The 25145-nt window shown below is 45.0% G+C and overlaps 1 protein-coding gene across 1 annotated transcript in view; it reads right to left on the bottom strand.

Annotated features, from left to right (window-relative positions):
* CDC5L (cell division cycle 5 like) overlaps positions 1–25145 on the bottom strand; it is a 47483-nt gene that overhangs the window by 7032 nt on the left and 15306 nt on the right. The window contains exons 8-15 of the mRNA XM_044289783.1: positions 20063–20251; positions 19613–19761; positions 18987–19149; positions 15533–15697; positions 14279–14359; positions 11786–12031; positions 10901–11098; positions 494–706 (exon numbers count right to left, since the gene is read on the bottom strand). Coding sequence (XP_044145718.1) covers positions 494–706; positions 10901–11098; positions 11786–12031; positions 14279–14359; positions 15533–15697; positions 18987–19149; positions 19613–19761; positions 20063–20251 — 1404 coding nt within the window. The remainder of the gene's footprint in view (positions 1–493; positions 707–10900; positions 11099–11785; positions 12032–14278; positions 14360–15532; positions 15698–18986; positions 19150–19612; positions 19762–20062; positions 20252–25145) is intronic.

The raw sequence follows: 25145 nt of genomic DNA, 5'->3' as shown, positions 1-25145 counted from the left end.
GGGACACGGAAACATGAAGGTCACATCTCACACTTCTAATGTGAATAATGGGCCCTCACTTCTTTAAAGGGATGGGAACTCAGGCCAAAAAGGAATCTTCCCACCAACATTACGACCATTTTTTTCTCTTTACTGTTTACCTGCTCGCCATAGAAATTGTAGCAGAGCGCAGTGTCGTTACAGCTCCTTCGTCCCATTTACTAAACTGGGAAGGAGCATTTGCAGTTACACTCCGTCCCATACCCAAGTGAATGGGATGGAGGAGCTGTAATCATACCACTTGGCCGTTGCAATGTCTGTGGCAAGCAGGTGAAGAGAAAGCAGCACTCGCAGGAAAGATGCAGTCTCTTCTTCCGGGAGTCAGACCTCCACCCTTTTGATATTGAGGACCTATCATAAGGATAGGTCCCAATATAGAAAAAGCAGAAAACCCCTTTAAAACAGGTGTCCGAGCTATGAACACATCGGAATGGACAGAATTTAGAGTGGTTACCTCTATCCTCCTGGGTATGGCGATGTCCTCGTGTTTCTTCAGCTCCTCAAAGGTCTTCAGCTCCAGGTTGGCCTGCTCAAACTGATCCCATACTTCATTCAGCTGTTTAATAAGTCCCATTGATCGAGACTGGTAACCGCCCAGCAAAATCTTCAACTTCTTCTCCATCTTTGCCGCTCTTTTTGCCTCCGCAGTCATGTGCCCTCGGTTTATCTGAAAGGAGATGATGACAGGAGGTTACATTCATCACAGTCTTCGGGGGGACAATCAGCAGTACGCAGCCTGGCGAGATCACACAAAGACTGGGTATTCTCTTTGTCTAGGCCCCCAATGGTGGTGACCTTTGTCTGCCACTCATTTGCTGAGCAGGCATTTCCTGTAAATCAAGAGGGACCAAGAGGCGGAGAACGGTAAGGGAATGTCAAGAGTTAGAGGGGGAGCAGTACAGCACTACGGATTTATTTTCATTTTCACCACGGGCAGCCTTTTTAGAAAAAATAAAATTATAAACAGGTCCAACCCCTTTAAGACATCAGCCTAAGGCCTAGTTCACACGAACGCGTGTGATCCGTGGCAGTATTGCGGCCCGCATAGTGCGGGCCACAGTTCCGTGTGCATTCCGCATTACGGATGCGAACCCATTCACTTTAATGGGTCCGCAAATCCGGAATTTGCGGAACGGGACCCCTTGGAAGCACTACGGAGTGCTTCCGTGGGGTTGCGTCCTGTACTGCCGTTACGCAAAAAGATAGGACATGTTCTATCTTTTTGCGGAACTGGCGGATCGCAGGACACATTAAAGTGAATGGGTCCGCGATCCGATGCGGCTGACCCACGGCCGGAGATCCTGCATTGCGACCCGCAGCACGCGCACGGGTCACACACGTTCGTGTGAACTCGGCCTAAGGGTCCATTCACACGTCCGCAATTTCGTTCCGCATTTTGAGGAAGATCATACGAGTGCATTACTGTACAGCGGCGGCACGAAGCGCACGGCAGCATAGCAACTAATGACGCAGCGCGCTCATGCACTCAGCAGGACGGGTTTTCACAGACCGTGGTGTGGGAAAATCCACGTATGTGTGAACGAGGCATTTTTTTTTTCTTTGTGTGTATATTATGAGGTAACCATCTGTCACACCAGTAAGTGAATACATCTAAGGTACTTTTTAGTAGTTAATGATTCTATATAATTAGTTAGATTATAAATCAAATATCCACATGACAGGTTCCCTTTAAAGGTGAAATAAGGCTGTGGCCTAAAGGGGTTAAAGGGCTTCTGTCAGCCCACTAAACCGTTTTTTTTTTTTTGGTTAATATTAAAAGGGACACTGACAGGCCCAATAACCATAATTAGCTGTACATATCCATGCACAGGTCTTCTAATGTGCATTAAAAACATATAAGTATCCCCCCTGTCCACATTATGAATACAATAAACTCACGTTTTATAACCTGAAGTAATCGCTGTTTTCTGCCCAAGGGGCGGGGTTTCAGCTCCACTGATGCTGGCTGGGCACAAGTGGAGCTGAAACCCCGCCCCTTGGGCAGAAAACAGCGATTACTTCAGGTTATAAAACGTGAGTTTACTGTATTCATAATGTGGACAGGGGGGATACTTATATGTTTTTAATGCACATTAGAAGACCTGTGCATGGATATGTACAGCTAATTATGGTTATTGGGCCTGTCAGTGTCCCTTTAATCCCTACACTGCAAGCTCCCTGTACATATGCTAAATATTCATTTTTGTTCAGTAGATTTTGTTAAAAATCAAGTTTTATAATATGTAAATTACCTTGCTACCAGCAAGTAGGGCGGCTACTTGCTGGTAGCAGCCGCATCCTCCTCTATCATGACGCCCCCTCCGCTGTGTGATTGACAGGGCCAGGGAACGGGATCGTTCTCTGCTGGCCGTGTTTGAATTCAAAATATCACGCCTGCGCCGTACCTGTCTTTAATCGGCGCAGGCGCACTGAGAGGCGCCGGGTGTAGATGTGTCGTCATCGGCGCAGGCGCATAGAGGATGGAGCGGCCGCCTTTCAGTGCGCCTGCGCCGATTAAAGACAGGTACGGCGCAGGCGCGATATTTTGAATTCAAACAGGGCCAGCAGAGAACTATCCCGTTCCCTGGCCCTGTCAATCAAACGGCGGAGGGGGCGTCATGATGAGAGGAGGATGCGGCTGCTACCAGCAAGTAGCCGCCCTACTTGCTGGTAGCAAGGTAATTTACATATTATAAAACTTGATTTTTAACAAAATCTACTGAACAAAAATGAATATTTAGCATATGTACAGGGAGCTTGCAGTGTAGGGATTAATATTAACCAAAAAAATAAAATAATGTTTAGTGGGCTGACAGAAGCCCTTTAAGGAACAAATTCAGTTCTGAAGTCACTTTAAGAGGCTTTCATAGTAGAAACCACCCATAAAACTAGTCAAATCAGTCTGTAGTATACTTAAAAGGAGTGGCACCTCCAGGCGTGAATGCGCTCTTATTTTCTGGGGACTAGCATTTTTGTACACTTTTGCACCACTTGTCTAATAGGTGACCTTAATTAGGTTGGTACATATAGCTGTGTGTGCTCCTCCTCTCATCGGTTGCTGGATGCACATAGCGGTGACTAGGAGCAGCACACATGTGCAGGGTCTGCTCTCCTGAATGTAGATGCCCAATGGCATAGGTAGGTTCAGAGTAGGACCTGCATGAGTGAGACCACCGTCGCGCTGGGTAGGCGGGCACAGGTGTGTTTTAATCAAAATATATTGGCTGAGCGTCACAGATGATCAAAACGCGCCTAAAAGAAAACGGTCTTAGTTGCTCACTGCAACCAGATTATTATTTTTTTTAGCTCCTTTGGAAAGTGAAAGGTGGAACCCAATTGGTTGCAATGGGCAACTAAGCCAGTTTTCCTTCAGGCAAGTTTTAATACATTTTCCCCAATATTTTTTAAACTATACCACAAAAAAATGCAACAAACACACACCTTAAAAAAAAAAAAAAAAGTTAAGGAACCCTAGAACATGAGGGTGCATTAAGATGTTCACGGAAGAGCGTGTCAACTTATTTGCAGCTCCTTTAAGGCCATATGATAATGAGATAAATGATTATCTATTGAATATGTGTTTCCCACTTTTCAAGCAAATAGGCGCCAGGCGACTAAAGAGACACCCTTTAATGTATTAAAAAAAAAAAAAAAAAAAAAAAAACACACAAGATGAAGCCTTGATATTACCGCCGTTGTGAAGGCCATCACTGCCACCTACTGGTGGCTCTGTGGTATTAACACTTGCAGCTACTGTACTGAACACTCAGACTGGGGCTACACAGCGACATTTGGCTGTATGTGGAGGTACTTACTAACATGCAAAAAGGACACGCAGTGGAACACACCTGAAAATGGCAATAGTGAAAAATCTGGAATTGTATTTACATGTATAAGCATGATACCAAAAGACATGTGGGAGACGTCCAAAGAAAAAAACCCACCATCATAGCAAGACCCATGTTATAAGGTCAAAATGTAAAACCAAAACCAGGCTACACCTCCGAACATACATCCGGTACCAAATGTATACCAACATAAAGATCATCCAGAAATTGGAAAAAAGGGACTTAGGCTATAATGTGTTACTATAGACAGTGCAAACAAAGTCACCAATGAGAAGAGAGGTGCGAATGGTTAATAGTTGCATCTCTGTTATGCTGTATTTCCCTATGCTGACTCTGGTTACACATTGTTGCCAAATTCCTCCTCTCTCCCTCTCCAATATGGGGATATTTATGTTTACTGGCATAGATTTGGTACAGGCCATTTCACATTTTGTTATGTTGCTCCTCATGCTAAAATAAAATTCAGGTTTTCCCCACCAATCTGCACAAAATACTCCATAATGAGAAAGTGAAAACAGAATGTTAGACATTTTTGCAATTAAAAAGGGAAAAACGTAAATCTCACGTCTCAATAAGTATTTCCCACCCTTTGCTATGACACTTAACATTTAGCTCTGGGGCCTCCTATTTCTCTTGATCATCCTTGTGATGTTTCTACACCTTGATTCGAGTCACCTGTGGTGAATTCAGGCAATTGGACATGATTTAGAAAGATGCAACCCTAAGGTCTCACAAATGACAATACATAGAGCAAAAACCAAGCAATGAGGTGAAAAGAACTGCCTGTAGAGCTCAGAGACAGGATTGTGTGGAGACACAGATCTGGAGAAGGGTACAAAACATTTCTTGGTCTTGAAAACATTTCTACTGCACTAAACGTTCCCAGGAGCTTAGTGGCCTCCATAATTCTTAAATGGAAGAAGTTTCAAACAATCAGGACTCTTCCTAGTGCTAGCCACCCCTCCAAACTTAGTAATCGGGGGAGAAGGGCCTTGGTAAGAGAGGTGACCAAGAAATCAATGGTCACTCTGGCTGAGCTCCAAAGATCATATGTGATCATATGTGCAGATGGGAGAAACTTCCAGGTCAACTGTAATTCCAGACCTCTACCAATCTCTCCTCAGCAAGACACATGAAATCTTGTCTGGAGTTTGCAAAAAAGCACCTAAAGGACTCCGATTGTGAGAAACAAGATTCTCTGATGAAACTAAGATTGAACCTTTAAATCTCATAAGTGTAATGTCTGGAGAAAACCAGGCACTGACTAATACGATCACTACAGTAAAGCATGGTGGTGGCATCATCATGCTCTGGGGGTGTTTTTCAGTGGCTGGGACAGAGACTGGTCAGGGTTGAGGGAAAGCTGAATGGAGCAAAGTATAGAGATATTATTAATTAAAATTTGATCCAGAGTGCTCTGGACCTTAGATTGGGCTGAAGCTTCACTTTTTTTTTTTTTTTTTTTCTCTCCTCTTTAAAATGGCAGACTTGGTTCAGTGCAGGAATTGTTGTGCATTTATTTCATGTTCCACTCTTTGGAGATTCGGATGCTGTCAGATCTGTAGACAGTTCTCTTTACTGCAGCAGGAAATTGCATTTTTGAAATCTGAGATATTTAAATTATCTGTTAAACAAACTCCAGCTAGGACTGCTGCAATGCCACTGCCACAGAGGACCCCCAGAAATGGCAGATGGGTTACTGTAGGTTCTGGAAGACTTAGAGTGGTGGATAGAAGACATGTCCCACAGTCGATGGTTCTCCATAATTCATTTGTGGCACTCTCAGAATGTAAGGAAAACATGGATATGGACTCAAGCACAGAGGGTGAGAAACCATCGACTCCTATGTCTAATGTATGCAAGACTGCAGCCAAGGACAAAAAAGATAAAGTGAAGTCTCAAAAGGAAGCAGCTGTTGCTGGGTGATTCAATCATAAGAAGTGTGGAGCTTAAAGAAAATGGTTTTGTGAGATGTCTCCCTGGGGCTACTGCTAGAAGAGATAGAAGACGTATTATCAATATTGTTAAGCAAGCAAAGCAGGAAGGGGACGTGGATGTTCTTGTCCATCTAGGGACAAATGACCTGGCTTGCAATGAAGTGTCAGAGGTGAAAAAATCTTTTATCACACTTGGTAATGACGTACAGGATTTTGCATCCACCATTTCATTTTCTGAAGTTCTGCCCGTACATAATGTTCAGAATGATAGGCAGAGGCGCATAAAGGAGTTCAACATATGGCTTGGTAAATGGTGTCAAGAGCAAGGATTTGGCTTTGTTTCTCATGATAGCTCTACTTGGAATAGAAAGGAACTGTACAAGAAAGATGGTTTGCATCTTTCTCTCAAAGGAACAAATGTACTTAGTGAACAACTCCAAGAATTTGCGAAAGAGTATTTAAACTAGGAAGGGGGGCAAAAGAGTGAAAATAAAAGAGTCCAATTGCCCCCCAAAACAATGCCAGAACAGGTTAGAAGCACAGAGGTTAAGAAATGATAAGCTCAGAGTCCTGTCTACAAATGCTCGCAGTTTAGGTAAAAAAATCAATGAACTTGGGTCAATAATGGCATCTGAGAATGTAGATTTAGTGGCTGTTAGGGTGACATGGTTTAATGAAAGAAATGACTGGGACATAACCATACCAGGGTACTCTTTATACAGAAGAGACAGAGAAGGCAAGAAAGGAGGAGGAGTGGCCCTGTATGTGAAAGATAGCATTAAATCTAACCTAATACAAGTTGGTGAGGCCAACATAGAGTCAGTTTGGGTTACGTTGCAGTTTGCTAATCATGCAGTAACTCGTGTAGGTGTGATATATAGACCACCTGATCAAGTTAAAGAACTAGATGATCTACTAGTTGAAGAAATAGCTAAAATGACAATGAAAGGAGAAGTTATCATTATGGGAGATTTCAATCTTCCAGATATAAACTGGAAAACCAAAATAGCAAGTTCTACCAGGAGTACAGATATTCTAAATTCCCTACTGGGGTTATCCCTACAACAAATGGTTGAGGAGCCAACCCGGAGGGAGGCCATTTTGGATTTGGTATTCACAAATGGGGATTCGGTATATGATGTCATTGTAGGCGAAACCTTGGGATCTAGTGATCACCAGTCAGTGTGGTTTAATATAAGAACTGTGAAAGAGTCCCACCACACAAAAACAAAAGTTTTAGATTTTAGAAAGACAGACTTTTCAAAAATGAAATGAGTCATAAATGAGTCCTTATCAGACTGGAACGGATTACATGGAGTCCAGGAGAAATGGGACTACTTAAAAGGTGCATTATTGAAGGCAACAGAAAATTGCATTAGACTTGTCAGTAAAAGCAAAAAAAGGAAGAGACCACTGTGGTACTCAGCAGAAGTGGCCCAAATCATTAAAAATAAAAAGCTAGCATTTTGTAATTATAAAAAAACCCAGAGCAATGAAGATGAGGAAATCTACAAGATTAGGCAGAAAGAGGCCAAGCAAGTTATAAGAACTTCTAAAGCGCAGGCAGAAGAAAAACTAGCTCAGTCTATGAAAAAAGGGGATAAGACATTCTTCAGATATATAAATGAAAAAAGGAAATTAAAACAAGGAATAACTAAATTAAAAATAAAGGACGGAAGATATGTAGAAGAGAATAAAGGGCTAGCCGACTGCCTTAATGAATACTTCTGTTCAGTTTTTACAAAAGAAAAAGAAGGAGAAGGACCTCCACTAGAAAGAAAGACTATTAAATCGTTTGATGCATGTGTCTTTACAGAGGAAGATGTTCTAAGTTTGCTGTCTAAAGTGAAGACAAATAAGTCACAGGGGCCTGATGAGATACACCCAAAATTATTAAAAGAGCTTAGTGGTGAGCTGGCAAAACCGTTAACAGATTTATTTAACCAATCATTAGTAACAGGAGTCGTCCCGGAAGATTGGAAATTGGCAAATGTCGTGCCCATTCACAAGAAAGGGAGTAGGGAGGAATCGAGCAACTATAGACCAGTGAGTCTGACATCAATAGTAGGCAAATTAATGGAAACCCTATTAAAGGATAGGATTGTGGAACATCTAAAATCCCATGGATTGCAAGATGAAAAACAACATGGGTTTACTTCAGGGAGATCATGTCAAACTAATCTTATAGATTTTTTTGACTGGGTGACTAAAATAATAGAAGGTGGAGGTGCAGTAGACATCGCATATCTAGATTTTAGTAAGGCTTTTGACACTGTCCCACACAGAAGACTTATCAATAAACTGCAGTCATTGAGCATGGACTCCCATATTGTTGAGTGGATTAGGCAGTGGCTGAGTGACAGACAACAGAGGGTTGTAGTCAATGGAGAACATTCAAAACAAGGTCATGTTACCAGTGGGGTTCCACAGGGATCTGTACTGGGACCAATTTTGTTTAATATCTTCATAAGTGATATTGCAAAAGGCCTCGATGGTAAGGTTTTGTCTTTTTGCTGATGACACAAAGATATGTAACAGGGTTGATGTTCCTGGAGGGAAACGCCAAATGGAAAAGGATTTAGGAAAACTAGAAGAATGGTCAGAACTCTGGCAACTGAAATTTAATGTGGATAAGTGCAAGATAATGCACCTGGGGCGTAAAAACCCAAGGGCAGAATATAGAATATTTGACACAGTCCTGACCTCAGTATCTGAGGAAAGGGATTTAGGAGTAATTATTTCAGAAGACTTAAAGGTGGGAAGACAATGTAATAGAGCAGCACGAAATGGCAGCAGAATGCTTGGATGTATAGGGAGCGGTATAAGCAGTAGAAAGAGTGAAGTGCTTATGCCGCTGTACAGAACACTGGTGAGACCTCACTTGGAGTATTGTGCGCAGTACTGGAGGCCATATCTCCAGAAGGATATAGATACTCTAGAGAGAGTTCAGAGAAGAGCTACTAAACTAGTACATGGATTGCAGGATAAAACTTACCAGGAAAGGTTAAAAGACCTTAATATGTATAGCTTGGAAGAAAGACAAAGAGACAGAGGGGATATGATAGAAACTTTTAAATACATAAAGGGAATCAACTCGGTAAAGGAGGAGAGCATTTTTAAAAGAAGAAAAACTACCACAAGAGGACACAGTTTTAAATTAGAGGGGCAAAGGTTTAAAAGTAATATAAGGAAGTATTACTTTACTGAGAGGGTAGTGGATGCATGGAATAGCCTTCCTGCAGAAGTGGTAGCTGCAAATACAGTGAAGGAGTTTAAGCATGCATGGGATAGGCATAAGGCTATCCTTCATATAAGATAGGACCAGGGACTATTCATAGGATTCAGATATATTGGGCAGACTAGATGGGCCAAATGGTTCTTATCTGCCGACACATTCTATGTTTCTATGTAAGCACACAGCCAAGACAACATAGGAGTGGCTTAGGGACAACTCTGTGACTGTCCTTGAGTGGCCCAGCCAGAGCCCTGACCTGAACCCAACTAAACATCTCTGAAGAGACCTGGAAATTGCTGTCCAGCCATCCCCATCCAACCTGACAGAGCTTAAGAGGATCTGCAGAGCAGAACAGGTGTGCAAACCTCGTGGAATCATATCCAAGACGACTGGAGGCTGTACTTACTGCCAAAGGGTCTTCACCTAAGTCCTGAGTAAAGGGTCTGAATACTTATGTCAATGCAAGATTCTAGTTTTTTCTTTTTAATAAATCAGCAAAGATTTGTAACATTCAGTTCTCACTTTCTCATTATGGGGTATTAAGTGAAACTTTTTTCCTTTTTATTTTAGCACAAGGCTACAAACATAACAAAATGAAAAGAGTGAAAGGGTGTGAAGACTTTCTGAGTAGCCTGGTTTTGATTTTACATTTTGACTTTATATCAGGGATCAGGCTGTGCTGGTGGGGGTCTATGACCTGTGGGCATCGCTCACATAAAAAAGTTTTTATATTTTATCTGTGTCATCCTTAGGCCTCATTCACACGACAGTTTTTTGCGTCCGCAAAAAGAAACGGATGCGGCATCCGTTTTTTTGGGAGGAGCCGTTTTTTTCCCCACAGATCCCTTGCAAATGTGAAAAAAGTAGGACATGCTCTATTTTTTTTGCTGAAGGAAAACACGGACAACGGACGCGGAACACAAACGGATGAACTATCAGCATTTTTTTGCTGACCCATTGAAATGAATTGGTCCCCATCCTATCCGAAAGCCACTGCGCCACCAATGAAGCTTAATCTCTCATTTATTCATATACAGGAGGCGGGAGCTGCAGGATCACATAGCCGGCTCCCGACCTCTATGAGCTGTAGCTGCGATCTGCGGTAGTTAACTCATCAGGTGCCGCGGATCGCAGCTACTGCTCATAGAGGTCGGGAGCCGGCTATGCGATCCTGCAGCCAGCTCCCGCCTCCTGTATATGAATAAATTAGAGATTAAGCTTCATTGGTGGCGCAGTGCGCCCCCCCCCTCCCCCCCCAGTATTAAGCATTGGTGGCGCAGTGCGCCTCCCCCCCAAGCCCCCCCAGTATTAAGCATTGGTGGCGCAGTGCGCCCCCCCTCCCCCCCAGTATTAACCAGTGGTGGCGCATAGGGCCCCCCCACCCCAGTCGCAAGGGGGGCCCTATGTGCCACCACTGGTTAATACTAAGGGGGCTAAAAGTTAGTTTAAAAAAAAAAAAGTTACAAAAATAAAAAACACCAAAATATTAAATATAAATGAAAAAGATTTACAAAAAATAAAAAATACACATTAACAATAAACATTAATTTTCAGCAGATTTGTGGGAATTTTAATTTTTTTTTCAAAAATGAAAATTCCCAGAATATCGGTATAAATTATCGGCTATCAGCCTGAAAGTTCACAAATTATCAGTATCGGCCCTAAAAAAATCAATATCGGTCGATCCCTATTACTTACCTCTATCTGGAAAGAACAATTTTGCAATTTAGCTGCTGGGTTGTTTGTATTACAAATGGTTCATCCATAAAACCATCAACCAAGATGACATCAGAAATGCTGTGCAGGTATCCAAAGAGAGCGAAGATCAGAGAAGCACTCACCTCCAGCCTCTTCTCCAGAGACTCTATTCTGTCCTTCTTACTGGCCAGGTTCGCTCTGGTGTATCGCCCTTGTCCGGGTAGGTAAAGCACCTGACTGTAACATTCCTCCCACACCTGGTTGTAGGCGTCCAACGACAAGTCTCCATGGCCCATACCTTGCTTCACCACCTCCATGTCCTGCTGCAGAAGCTCCTCCGCCTGAACAGTGAATAGGAGAGAGAATTATTCCCATCAAGTCAAATGATGCAGATCACATGCTCAGTTAGGACTAAAAACCTGCCAAGTCCTAAATTTGGACAACCGTGAGAGACTCGCTACAATGCGTCAGCACTGAGAGATGCCCAAGATGGTAAATACATGGGGAGGTAGACTATACCAGATGTCACAAATCCATGATGGGAACCAGGCTGCTTCCTTTACTTTTCTTCAACAGTAATGTGCCATACATCCATGTGACTGCTGCAGTCAATCAGTGGCCTCAGCAGTAATACTTGCATATTTGGCACAAGACCACTACGGACACTGACAGATGGGCTGCAGCAGTCACATGGATACAGGTTAAATCATCACTGGAGCAAAGTAAACTAAGACCAGCACCACTGCTGGAGCGGCTGGCAAGTATTGGATGTTTAACTTTAAAAATGTTGTCACATTTCTAAATCTTTTTTTACACTGCTTGTTGCCTAGTATTGTAAACCTTAATAGGCAATTCTGAGTTATTAGAGGGGGGGTACAAACAGCCAAAGCAGAGAGCAGCTACACAGCGTCTCTCATTGTGGAGGGCCCCAACAAGTGAATGTATCTCAGACAGCTGACTGAATGCAACAAACTGAGATCCATTCATTCCGCCTGCGATGGTGGTGCTGCCATTACGTAGCTACTTACATGCCGGAGCTCATCTTCTGAGAATTTGTCATACGGACTCTGCTCCAGATACGATGCATGTTCTGCACTGGTGGAGGCAGAGCCGGGGGCTTTCCCTTTCTTACTCCCCGAATTATCACCAAACGGATGATGCAGGGAGTCATAGTGCAACATTGTTATCATCTCCTTCTTGATCATTTCTTCGCTTTTCTGCAAGTCAGTAAGAGGCGGCTCGACATTCACAGGCCTCAAGATCGTCTCGTTTACCTGCAAACCAATAATGACCTCAGTATCATCTGTACAGAGCAACATCCTAATCCAATATTACATGCACTGTATTGGCCCCACTGGGAAAACTGTCTGGGTAGAGTCACAAAAAGAATGACACCACTAAAGTGTTAAACCACTAGCTGAGCAAAACTTCTAGTCAGGTCCATGCAGGGTCCCTCGGGCCCAACAGAGGAAATTATTCTCTAGGCCCAACCCCTACGTTATCAATAAAGTCTAACAGGTTTTAAATCAAAGAAATGGAAAGTGATCGGCTCCAAAAGAAGCCAAATGTTTTTTTTATCCTGGACCTTTGGGGCCTACTGGAGGATCCTCTGGTACAATAGTCCGACCCTGAGGCCATGTCCATCTATAGATCACTTTATTTTATGCCATCAATGCATATAAAAAAATAAAATAAAAAATGAAGCAGTGCTGCAAGTAGTCTTATTTAAAGGGGTTGTGCCAAGTATGAAAGTTATCCCCTATCAGGATACCTGCCATCTCCAGCGTCCGACTGGGTGCATGCTAGGTCTGCAGCTCCATCAGGAGTGGAACAAGGGGGGGGGGAAATCAGTGGGGGTCCAGCAGTCAGAACCCCCAATGAACAGTTGATTACCCCCTATCCTGCGGTTAGATGAGAACTTTCATACTTGGCACAACTCCTTTAAAAGGCGGCTTTTCATGGGATTATGGGTTACAAACTGGTATGCTTACCAGATAGGGCAGCCCCTAGAGATGCCAGCACTTTTTTCCCCACTAAATTATACCTTCGATCCGGAGCGGTGTCCCCTGCTGTTTTTGGCGCCCGATATGTTAATTTAGAGTATCAGTACAGGGAGGAGACGGCCCGGTTTCTCAATGGGCATCTCCTTCTGCCTGGCTGTAGCACGGTCCAATCCCTGCGGAGAGCGTCACATCTAGGGAGAGAAAACCGCTCACCTTCCCCCTGGCTGTGACGCTCTCCGCTGCGATTATACCGCGCTACAGCCAGGCAGAAGGAGACGCCCCTTGAAAAACCGGGCCGTCTCCACCTCCCTGTACTGATACTCTAAATTAACATATCAGGCGCCAAAAACAGCAGGGGACACCGCGCCAGAACGGAGGGGTATTTTAGAAAAAAATTAAATAAATAATAATGGGATCTGTAGGGGCCGTCCTATCTGGTAAGCATACCAGTTTGTAACACATAATCCGTGTAAGGTCCTCTTTAAACTCTAGTATTTTGTGTCTGCAGCTCCTATGCAGATTTATTTGCCTCAATGGAAACAGAAAACAGACCCTCATGCAGTCATACGTCTTTCCCTCTTTTCTCTACTTCTTACCAAAAAGTATGGGACAGATGGAAGAGAGGAGGCATGAAGGCTCACAATTACATAGGGTTTTGGTATGTTGCCATGGTAACATCTAGGTCAGCCTAGGAGCTGTAGACAAAACAATTTTTTACATTAAAATTAAATTATTTGCAAAGTTGCTTCATTTTTTAATCCCAGAAGCATTGAAATGATAAAGCTGTGAAGGTGGATCTCATCTTTTTCAATCAAGGCAAATCGCTCCAAGGCATTTAAAGTGTAACTGTCATTTTTTTATTTATTTTTTTGTAATGTGTAGGGGCAGTGATACCAACCATTTTTGTAATATACTTTAATTACTGAAATTGTACTTTTCTGTTAGAAAAATAGCTCTAAAGTGAGCCTTAGCAACGTTCCTCTGTCTTCTGTTTACATAACTGTGGAGACTTGCTCACATTGTGTTATGTAAACAGAAGACAGGGGAGCGCTGCTAAGACTCAAAATGGGTCACTTTAGAGCTATTTTTCTAACAGAAAAGTACAAATTCAGTAATTAAAGTATATTACAAAAATGGTCGGTATCACTGCCACTATACATTACAAAATAAAAAAAAGTTACACTTTAAAATAAGAAAATAAGCAACTTTACAAACAGACTGCATTAAAAACGCAGATCTATGTGTCGCCATCGCCACAGACCACAAACAAACCCTGTGCAGTCTGATCCTGCAATCATGCGAGAATGTAGATTCGGTAGGCCAACAAGAAGTAGAGGAAAGTCATAATGGGGCACAAACGCAGAGTCAGACTACACCCAGTTTGTTGTCAGTAACTGCTGTAAGTCCAAAATTATAGATCAGCTTAAAAAAACTCCATTTGCAACTTTGCTACATTTATTTTGGATGCAAAGGTATAAACAGCCTAAAAAAAAAAAAATTGAACCAGGGCCTGCTTACTTCATTGGGTCTTGGTAATTCTTTTTGCACAGCTTTATGTCTCTGCTTCAGTTCCTTCGCTCGCTGTGCATCTCTGGCCGCCTGCAAACAAAGAACAGCAAAATGCTCCTATAAAACAGTCACAAGTAACTAAGAACCACGAACGTCCTACTTTTTTTTTTTTTTTTTTTACCAAGTTTACCTTTTTCCTTTTAAGCAATTCTTAGGTAAAGGGGATGTCCGCCCGGTGATCTATCCTTTGGATATGTCATCAGCATCTGATAGGTGTGGCTCAGCCCCATTGAAGTAAATAGGACTGAGTTGCGCCCAGGCCACATGACCTATAGCCATGATGTCACTGGACTGCGGGAAGCTGCGAGAAGGTCGAAGTGCTACTGTGAGCACCAGTGCCTTCTCAAAAAGCTGATCTGCAGGGGTCCCGGGTGTCGGACCTCCACCGATCAGATACTGATGACCTATACAAAGGATAGATCATCAGTAAGAAAAAGGCGGACAGCCCCTTTAATATACTGATGCTACCCATAACCAACCGAGACGCTTCAAATGTAAAGTGAACGTATCTACAAAATTTTTCTCTTTTTTAAATCTTTATTCTAGTCTGTTTTCGGTAGATTTTTTAAAATCCTCTTTTCTGTAAACAATCACAAGGCAGCAGTTTTGGCTGAGCTGCTGTTAGCAGTATTCAGAGATTTGCTTTACAGAAGCAACATGGGCCAAAGGAAAAAACTATTCTGGAGACAACACATTGAGGGGAATTTACTAAAGTGTTCACACCCCTACTGTGTAAAAAAAAAAAAAAAAGTTGCCAATTATGACGCATGCCATATTTGGGCCAAAATTTGACTTTTTGGAGCTTCTCACCAACTTTTCTATAGTGGTGAGAAACGGGAGGGAGCGTTGAGCTGGATTTACTATAACTTATGCCAGAAACTGGAGAAGTTCCAGCTGAAGTCTATACCCGCTCCTAGCTGCTGGTGTAGACTTCCGGTTCTGGCTCACGGACTGCCAGAGAGGTGACTAATTTATTTTTTGGCATTAGCACACCTACCGCTGTTTCAGCAACTCCCATGGAGTCGTATGGAGAGGCAGCACACACGCTGAACTGTGCTGCATACAGACTCTACGGACATGCCGGTAGGGTGACATAGGGGACCCTATAATGACAGTGGTGGTTCCCAGGTATTAAACACACACAACTCCTTCACATAGAATCCATTAATATATACATGGCATTTGCAGTACATAGATTTCTACCTGTTTTACCGCCTCCACATCTGCAGCATCCTCTATGAAGGAGTCCTCTTGATCTCGCTCTTCTAGTTCTCGTTCAGCATTTTCGGGTAAGACAATCTCAAAGTCATTTTTCGGAGTAGGAAGAGACATCAATCCAAGACGCAGCTGTTCCCGAGACTCCCTTTCCTGCGTGTGACACAGTTGTAGATTATTATGAAATATGTACATCTCACCATATCCCTAGTCAGCGGGGTCTTCACATTCACTAGCACTTTTTCTGAAAACTTAGGTAAGCCCAGACCAGTTATAGGAAAGATGACCGGCGCCTCTCACCCAGTTCTCTCTACTCTGCACTGATTAGGGGCAATCATACAGAAACAGCTATCTGCAGATGAGGTGTTGGCGTAATTATTATCTAAGTCACGTCGCAAGAAATTTTAAAAAAGGTCAAACACCTAAGACATGAGATCAGTGCTCCTGCTCTAACAGTCCGGAGGGGCAGGAGTGCCGATCCTGGCTGTTTAACCCCTTACATGGCGCCTGCCGCATGTAAGCGGTGACAGAGGGAGTGGACTTTTTCTGTCTCTCATCGTCACCCTGCAAATGCGATCACAGGGTGCTAATGTGTGTATAGGTAGACTGGGACCTGGTGTAGGCCCCAAGCCAGCCTTGAGTGTTCCCCAGCAGGCTGCGTCTCTCTGGCCCAGCCTGCTCGTCAATGGCTGTATAAGGCTGTGAATGGCTGCAATGCACTATAGGGACAGTGCATAGTATTTTATAGACTCTTTGTGGGGCTATTAAAGGGACACTGACAGGGCCAATAAGCATATTGAGGTATATATATGGCAGTACAGGTCTTATAATGGGTAATACAATCATATAAGTATCCCCCCTGTCCACATTATACATACAGAAAACTGAAGTTTTATAACCTGCTCCAACGGTCTTCAATCTGCCCAAGGGGCGGCGTTTCACCTCTCTTGTGCCCAGCCAGCCTCCCCCAACTGCCGCTTTGAAGCGCCGCCCAGCTCATGAATATTCAGTTTGCTGGGCGGCTTCTGCGGTCCCCGCTCTGAAGCGCTGCGCTGAACAGTGCCCTGCGCATGCGCCGGATCTTGGGAAGTCGGGGACAGTAAGCGCCGCCCAGTAAGTGGCTGGGCGCAAGAGAGGTGAAACGCCGCCCCTTGGGCAGATTGAAGACCGTTGGAGCAGGTTATAAAACTTCAGTTTTCTGTATGTATAATGTGGACAGGGGGGGATACTTATATGATTGTAATACCCATTATAAGACCTGTACTGCCATATATATACCTCAATATGCTTATTGGCCCTGTCAGTGTCCCTTTAAGTGGTTCAAAAAGTAAAAAAAAAAAAAATACGAAAATATGAAAATACGCTTTACAATGGAAAAAAAAATTGCAAAAATAAAATCTCCCCTACATATTTGGTATCGCTGCGTGGGTAATGACCCGCACTACACAAATATCTAATTTAATCTTAGCCCTCACGCAACTCCATAAAAAAAGAAGATAAAATTAAGAAATAAACGTAGTACACAAAAGTAGTAAAACGTAAAATATATATATATATAAAATGTAGCATCATTGGAATTGTACGGACCCAGAGAATAAAAGATGATATGTTATCTATACCAAAAAATGAACGCCGCAAAAATTATAACTTAAAAACTCAGTGCCAGTATTGCTGTTCCCCCATCTCCCTCCCAGAAAGAGCTAATAAAAGTTATACAGAAAGTCATGTGTACTACAAAATGACACAGTTAAAGGGAACCTGTCACAAGGATTTTGTGTATAGAGCTGAGGACATGGGCTGCTAGATGGCCGCTAGCACATCTGCAATATCCAGTCCCCATAGCTCTGTGTGCTTTTATTGTGGGAAAAAAGCGATTTGATACATATGCAAATTAACCTGAGATGAGTCCTGTATGTGAGATGAGTCAGGGACAGGACTCATCTCAGGTCAATTTGCATATGTATCAAATCAGTTTTTTTCCCACAATAAAAGCACACAGAGCTATGGGGACTGGGTATTGCGGATGTGCTAGCAGCCATCTAGCAACCAATGTCCTCAGCTCTATACACAAAATCCCTGTGAGAGGTTCGCTTAAAAAACTTGTACTGCAAAAAACAAGCCCTCATACTGCTACATAAACTGAAAAATAAAAAAAGTTATAGCTCTTGGATGGCGACGAAAAAAGGAAGAAAACGCTTGGTCAGTAATGCCCAAAACAGGCTGGTCACTAAGGGGTTAAAAGGCTTACCTGACCATCATGTGCTCTTAGCAAAACAGAATGGAACAAAATGGAAACCGCCAGCCAGGACTTTATTAGACTCTTTATATCGCGTTTTGGCTTTCCGTTTTTGAGATCCGTTCAGGGCTCTTACAAGCGGTCCAAAACGGATCAGTTTTGCCGTAATGCATTCTGAAGAGAAAGGGATCCGCTCAGAATGCATCAGTTTGTCTCAGTTCAGTCACCATTCCGCTCTGGAGGCGGACACCAAAACGCTGCCTGAAGCTTTTTGCTGTCCGCCTGACGAAGCGAAGCCAAAAGGATCCGTCCTGGCAGACGATGTAAGGCCTCTTGCACACAAATGTTTTTTTTTTCTATTCATGTTCCATTTTTGGCGTTCCATTTCCGGAACCATCAATTTCAATAGATCCGCAAAAAAAATGAAAAAGGTAGTCCGTTATGCCTTCCATTTCCGTTCAAAGATAGAACATGTCCTATTATTGTTCCGCATAACGGACAAGGATAGGACTGTTCTATCAGGGGCCAGCTGTTCCGTTCCGCAAAATACTTAAAAAGCCATACGGTTGTGTGCAAGCGGCCCAAGTCAATGGGGAGAGATCCGTTTTCTCTGACACAATAGAAAACGGATCCGTCCTCCATTGACTTTCAATGGTGCTCAAGCCAGATCCGTCGTGGCTACAGAAGACATAATACAACTGGATCCGTTCATGACGAATGCGTGCGGTTGTATTATTGTAACGGAAGCGTTTTTTGCAGATCCATGACTGATCTGCAAAAAACGCTAGTGTGAAAGCCTCAAAGCTGTTTTCTGGGAAAGAGGAAAGTTAGCATATTATAAAAGTTAGATTTCTGCCATAACGGGGGCATAGATACAAGTAGGAACAGGCTAGTTAGGTTCAGCTGACATTAGCACATCGCTAACGTCAGCTAGCTTAATAGGGTTAATTCTGATGTCAGAAACCCTTTAACTAAAGCTAAAAATTGGTTTTGTATCAGCACTTCCCATGGATCGTCACAAAACATAACAGGCACCTTTACATGCAGTTTTTCCTGCACACAGTATGTACCTTATCATCAAGACTCAACCAAAGGTAGCTGATCACAAGGGCCCCCTGCAATGTGAGGGTGCTGCCCCTTTAATTCCCTGAGGTTTTTAGACTCCAATACATCTTAGATCAGAAATATATTGTATATGTCATTTACCAGATGCTTAACGTATGTTGGATCATTGTAATCCACTGATCCATCCTCTGGATTGATGTTCAGTTTGTCCCGCAGCGGTGTCCTCCCTGGTGTGGCACCAATAACTGGTTTGGGGGTCATGCCACCTCGTGGGGTTAGACCTTCTGAACTTTGAGATGGGGTTCTAGAGAAGCAAAGTCAAATAGTCAATAGGATTTACAGGAACTAAGGCATTTCAGTCCTTTTAGTTCTAGCATTCATTAGCTGTTGGCATGCAAAACTAACCTCCCCACCCCCACCCCAGTAATGTATGGCTGACCGAAGATGCCCCGGTCAGTGACTATATACCGCCAGAGATTTCTCCACAGTTATCTGCGGATCAGAAGATCAGAAGAAATAAAGCTGTAGCGATGAAAAGTTTCATCCCCTACTGTCCAACCACAGTGCAATTTTTGGGGCAAATCAAAAGAGTAAATAAACAGGCCACAAATTCATTTCTTCAGATGTTCCTGAGGAATCCAGCAAGCTGGGCCCTCCAGGAGACCATAGATAAACGAGCTCTGTGTGTGCTGCTGTCTGTCCCTCTTTGCTCCATCTGGGAGACTAGCACAGATAATACTTTACTCCCTTGTGATAATCGGCTTCACCTGAACGGTGTGGACAGCACAGTATTTGGGGTCTGGACCACTTGTCTCTGAGGCGTCACACCAGAGAAATCGCTCTCGTGCAAAGGCGTGTTGAGCCCACCCTTCAAAGGGGTGTCCACGTTTGTAAGTGCCATAAGGTTCTGAGCTTCCTGAAAAGACATAAAACATAAGATTAACTATTAAAATGCAATTCCATGTTCATCTACAGCAGTGGTCTGTAACAGCCTGCAGGCAGGATCTTGCACTAAGCCCACCTTGCATTTAAAGAAGTCAGCTGCTCCTACTTTGGGGATGGGTAGAAGGGTGAGAGCTGTGAAGCCCTAATGCCTGCGAGTTTAGAAATACTATATCCCTGGGATACAACATACAGTAATGATGCTAGCACACCGTTATATTACATAAGGTCCATAATATAAATAAATTCTGTGCGGACATCTGTCACTTTGTTACCTGCAGTATGCGGTCCTGGGCCACTGGCGTTTTTGGCGTTCTGAGGGCAATGCTGTTATTCGCAACAGTATATTCAGACAATAAGGTGCTGGATGCAGAATTGGTGATTCCAGATTCCTCAGCCGTTTGCCGGGCAATCTCACTGGCTTGTCCGACCTTCACCACTTCTTCTAACTCTGCATCAGAAATCTAAATGGGAAGAGACCATAATCTAAAAACGAAGCTTTAGTTATAGATTGTAAGCTCTTACTCCCGGTGTTTCAGTTGTATATTAGCCAGTTATGTTGTGATGTCTTTTGTTTTGTACATAAATCCTCTGAATTGTAAAGCGCCGGAATATATATATTATTTTATATACTTATACACATTATTATTATTATTGTTTTGATGGATTTTTGACAATAGGGAAATGTCCACACACCAAAATCTCCATTTGGAGTTCCACTGAGCACACAGTGCCCCCTAGTGGGCAAATTCTACAACGGGGAAAATGTAAATTCTTTACAAAATGTGTTTCCACCTTTTCAACAGCAATTCGGGAATATCTCCTGACACATTGCATCGACATGCAGGGGAAATTACCCCAAATCCACCAATGTTAGGGTTCATGCACATGTGTGCTGGCCGGTCCGTGCATTGGGGACCACAATTTCCTGTCCCCAATGCATGGGCAACATCCGTGCAGTTTCCGCAGACGGATGCAGACCCATTCAATTTGAATAGGTCCATGATCCACCCGTAAAGCAAAACTCCGTAGTGCTTTAGGCCTCTTTCACACTTGCGTTGTCCGGATCCGGCGTGTACTCCACTTGCCAGAATTACACGCCGGATCCGGAAAAACGCAAGTGTACTGAAAGCATTTGAAGACGGATCCGTCTTCAAAATGCTTTCGGTGTTACTAAGGCAGCCAGGACGCTATTAAAGTCCTGGTTGCCATAGTAGGAGCGGGGAGCGGTATACTTACAGTCCGCGCGGCTCCCGGGGCGCTCCAGAGTGCCCCATGCGCATGGATGACGTGCCATGCGATCACGTTATCCATGCGCGTGGGGCGCCCTGACGTCACTCTGAAGCGCCCCGGGAGCCGCACGGACGGTAAGTATGCTGCTCCCCCGCTCCCCGCTACACTTTACCATGGCTGCCAGGACTTTAGCGTCCCGGCAGCCATGGTAACCATTCAGAAAAAGCTAAACGTCGGATCCGGCAATGCGCCGAAACGACGTTTAGCTTAAGGCCGGATCCGGATCAATGCCTTTCAATGGGCATTCATTCCGGATCCGGCATTGCGGCAAGTCTTCAGGATTTTTGGCCGGAGCAAAAAGCGCAGCATGCTGCGGTATTTTCTCCGGACAAAAAACGTTCCGTTCCGGAACTGAAGACATCCTGAACGGATTTCACTCCATTCAGAATGCATTAGGATAAAACTGATCAGGATTCTTCCGGCATAGAGCCCCGACGACGGAACTCTATGCCGGAAGAAAAGAACGCAGGTGTTAAAGAGCCCTTAGTAGGGTTCCGTGCCTCTGTTCTGCACCTTTCGGATTGCGGACCCATTCAAATAAACAGGTCTGCACCCGTGACGCAGGGCACAAACACCTGGGGCCCATATATTGCGGAGCAGCTGTTTGCGGACCACAATACAGGCCCGGCTGAAACTCATTCGTGTGCATGAGCCCTTAAAGAGTAACTAAACTTTTAATAGTAATTTTTTATATGTTGTCCCCAATCCCCTAAAAAAAAAAACGAGATTTTTGTATAACTTACCAGTAAAATCTCTTTCTCGCTCTTTCCTTGGGGGACACAGAAGACCTTGGTATAGCTCATCTCCCTAGGAGGCATGACACTAAGTGAAAACTGTTAAGCCCCTCCTCCACAGCTATACCCTCAGCCTGGAGAGAGAGACTGCCAGTTGCGTGTCCAAGCAGTGAGAAAAGGCAAAGTCCAACAAGGAACCAACAAGCCAACTACCCAACGGGTAACAAAAACTCGGAAAACTCACAGAGAAAAAACAATTAATGGGTGGGTGCTGTGTCCCCCAAGGAAAGAGCGAGAAAGAGATTTTACTGGTAAGTTATACAAAAATCTCGTTTTCTCGCCCAGTTTCCTTGGGGGACACAGAAGACCTTGGGACGTTCAAAAGCAGTCCAAAAGGGGGAGGGACCACAGCACCAAGGTGAAGCACCCGAAAGGCATCAATGAACCGCCGCCTGTAAACCCAGGCGGGGTAAGGCAGCATCTGCCAAAGTCAGAGTATGCACCCTGTAGAACTCAGTAAGGCGTGCAAGGCAGACCTGTGGCCGCCGTGCCCAAATGCACGGCCGAAGCCCAATGCCTCCGGCCCAGGAGGCACCGACCGCTCTGGTGAAAGGAACGGTGACACCAAGACAGAATCCTGCCCTAGGTGCGATAACCTCAGCAATAGCCAATCTGATCAAGCGGAGGAAAACCACCCTGGAGTCTGTCAACCCTATGCACAGACCTCCTGGAACCCCAAGAGGCCGAACGACTGCAAGAGTCGGAGATCTCCAAGTAAAAAACGGCCAGGCCCAAACAACGTCCAAATAGGTGAGGTGTTGAAGCGAAAGGCAACACCACCTTCAGAAGGAAGGAAGGAAGGAAGAAACGAGATGCAGAACAGCCCTGTACTGGAAAAGACAGAAAGCTCGTAACAAAAAAAGGGGGCCATGCCGGCACCCGTCAGAGACACGACTGATACGGAACACAACCGTACAGGACAGAAGGATAGAGAGAACTCCTGTAACGGCTCCAAGGGCAAGATCGGAGCGCCGAGAGCTCAGGATATAGTCCCCAGGGCGGTACCGAAGGACAGTACAGAGGAACCAAAGAGCCACTCCGAGGAAGAAGGTCTTGGCAGGCCCAGAGGGCCGGGAACGCTGGAAGAGAAAGAACCGCGCCGACACTTGACACCTCAACTAAAAGACAGAACCATGGGGAAAGAACTTCAGAGTGGGGAATGCACAGCTTCCCACAGAACCCCAGACAAAAAACAGATCCTGGACGAGACACAGCCAGGAGTGGACAGCAGTGAACCCGCTGGAGTCGCCTGGCAAGCAGGCGAAAACCCAATGAGAACAGGCGCAGACCAGTAACACGGGCAGAAGGGTCGACAAAACTAGCCCCGTCGGCCCTCGAACAACGTTGACCCGCATCCACCCGAATGGGGGAGCAGAAGGACAGATGGAAAGAACCCAAAGGATCCGCCAGATGCCAGGAGAAGGCAGGCTAAAGTCCATGCTGATGTAACCACGTTGTACAGCCCCTGTGTGGGATCAAAGGACAATCTGAACCGAAAAGGTAGTCCCCCCAAGTTATCGAGAAGGTAAGTCTACATCAGGACCATCGTCTTAGAACGGGCCACGCAATCTGCACCCAGCGGGAGGACAGAACGCGGTAGACTCGGTAAACAAGCACACAGCTAATACAGCCAGCGTGAACAAGGGAGACAGTACGAGGCCAAAAGGAACACCGGAACCATCCACAGGAACAACCATGCTCACCCCAGAGGGGAGGACAGTGAAAACACAGCCTCCGAAGTCTGGCGGGAAGCCACATCGGAGTGATCTGTATAGAGCGGGAGCCAAACAAAGCCGGCGAAAAGAGGCAGTCGAGACAGAGGCCGACATAACACCCTCCAACCGAAAGGAGGAGGAGTGGGCAACAGGGAAGCCATAGGACAGCTCAAAGGCAGAACCCGCTACACTGTGAGACGCCCGGTCCACCGCCTCGCAGAAGGCGAATACCTCGAAGAACCCAAGGCGGAGGTCCTCCGGACCTGGGTAATCCAGCACCCAAGAGAAGTTGGGTGACCGTCCCGAGAAGAGCAGCCCGAACCCGGTAGCAGATCAGACAGAAGCGTAGAGGCGCCAAGAGGAAGGACTCATACCACACTGCATCCGAAGAGGAGGAAATTGCGGCAGGCAAGGGAACCGCAGTCCTGCCAGCGCCAATGACGAATTCGAGAGGCGCCTCAGACAACAGCACTCTCGACCATGTGACCACTTGCGCAGGGAAGCAATGCTGCAGAAGGACGCAAAGGGCATGCATCTAGGACCCACGAACACTCCCTGGAATGAAAGGCCAACTAAATGAATGAGCACCACCCAGCTCGGTGCAGCAGAGAGAAATAGAGCCTGTCCGGTCAGGAGGACAGAATGAACTCCCTAGGGACGAGTGCAAGGCTGGCGGCAAGCATCGTCTCCCAAGAAACAAAGGTATGCCGCAGGAAGCAGGTGAGGCATACGAACGAGCAGCCCCGCAAGCAGCGAGAAGGCCAACCCACCTAGAAAAAAAGGGGGGCTCGTCCCAGAGCGCCACAGCATGTACGGAATCGCAAAGTGCAACCTGAAAGGGAGTTATGCACAAAACCAGTATAGCATGCGATGGAACGCAATCAGTCCACCCCGAAAGGGGGGAAATTGTACCTGGCCAACTGCAGTTGGCAAGAGTGCAAAGACCCGTCCCAAAAGGGAGTGATGCCTAAGGCCGAACCTACTTCAGAGAAGCAGGACATACCCTATAAACCAGCAGGAACGCAGGAGGTCCACCTAGTGAAAGGGGAACATGCACAGGGGCATCCTAGCATTAAAGGAGTGTGCAATAATACACCCAACACTGAACTCAGCGAGAGAGTAACTACTCTGCCAATGAATGGGGACATGTACAAGTCCAGCCCAGCCATATAAGGACAGCCGTGAATCCCATGAGCGTGCCAAATTCTGCCCTGAAGTGAGAGGTGGTCACGCACAAGGCCAGCACCGTATCCAATGGAAGTGCAAGCGTTCCACCCATGTTAGAGGGCCATTCTCATGGCCAGCAATGTATCCGGTGAGAGTGTAGCACACCGCCCAGAAAAAAGGGGGGAAAGCACATGGCCAGCATCTCCTCCAGGGAGAGTGCGAGCACACCGCCATGCATGGGAGTCATACACATGGCCAGCAACGTACTGGCGAGAGACAAACACAGTCACTAAGAACGCGTGCATGTCGCCTGAGGAAGGAAGGCATGCCCCTGGCTGGCAGCGAATACAGCAAGAGTGCGTACACCGCCTACGGAAGAGGGGTCATGC

The sequence above is a fragment of the Bufo gargarizans genome, chromosome 4 (assembly GCF_014858855.1).
Source record: "Bufo gargarizans isolate SCDJY-AF-19 chromosome 4, ASM1485885v1, whole genome shotgun sequence".
NCBI classification, from domain to species: Eukaryota; Metazoa; Chordata; class Amphibia; order Anura; family Bufonidae; genus Bufo; species Bufo gargarizans.
This window is presented reverse-complemented; position numbering and strand designations above follow the sequence as displayed.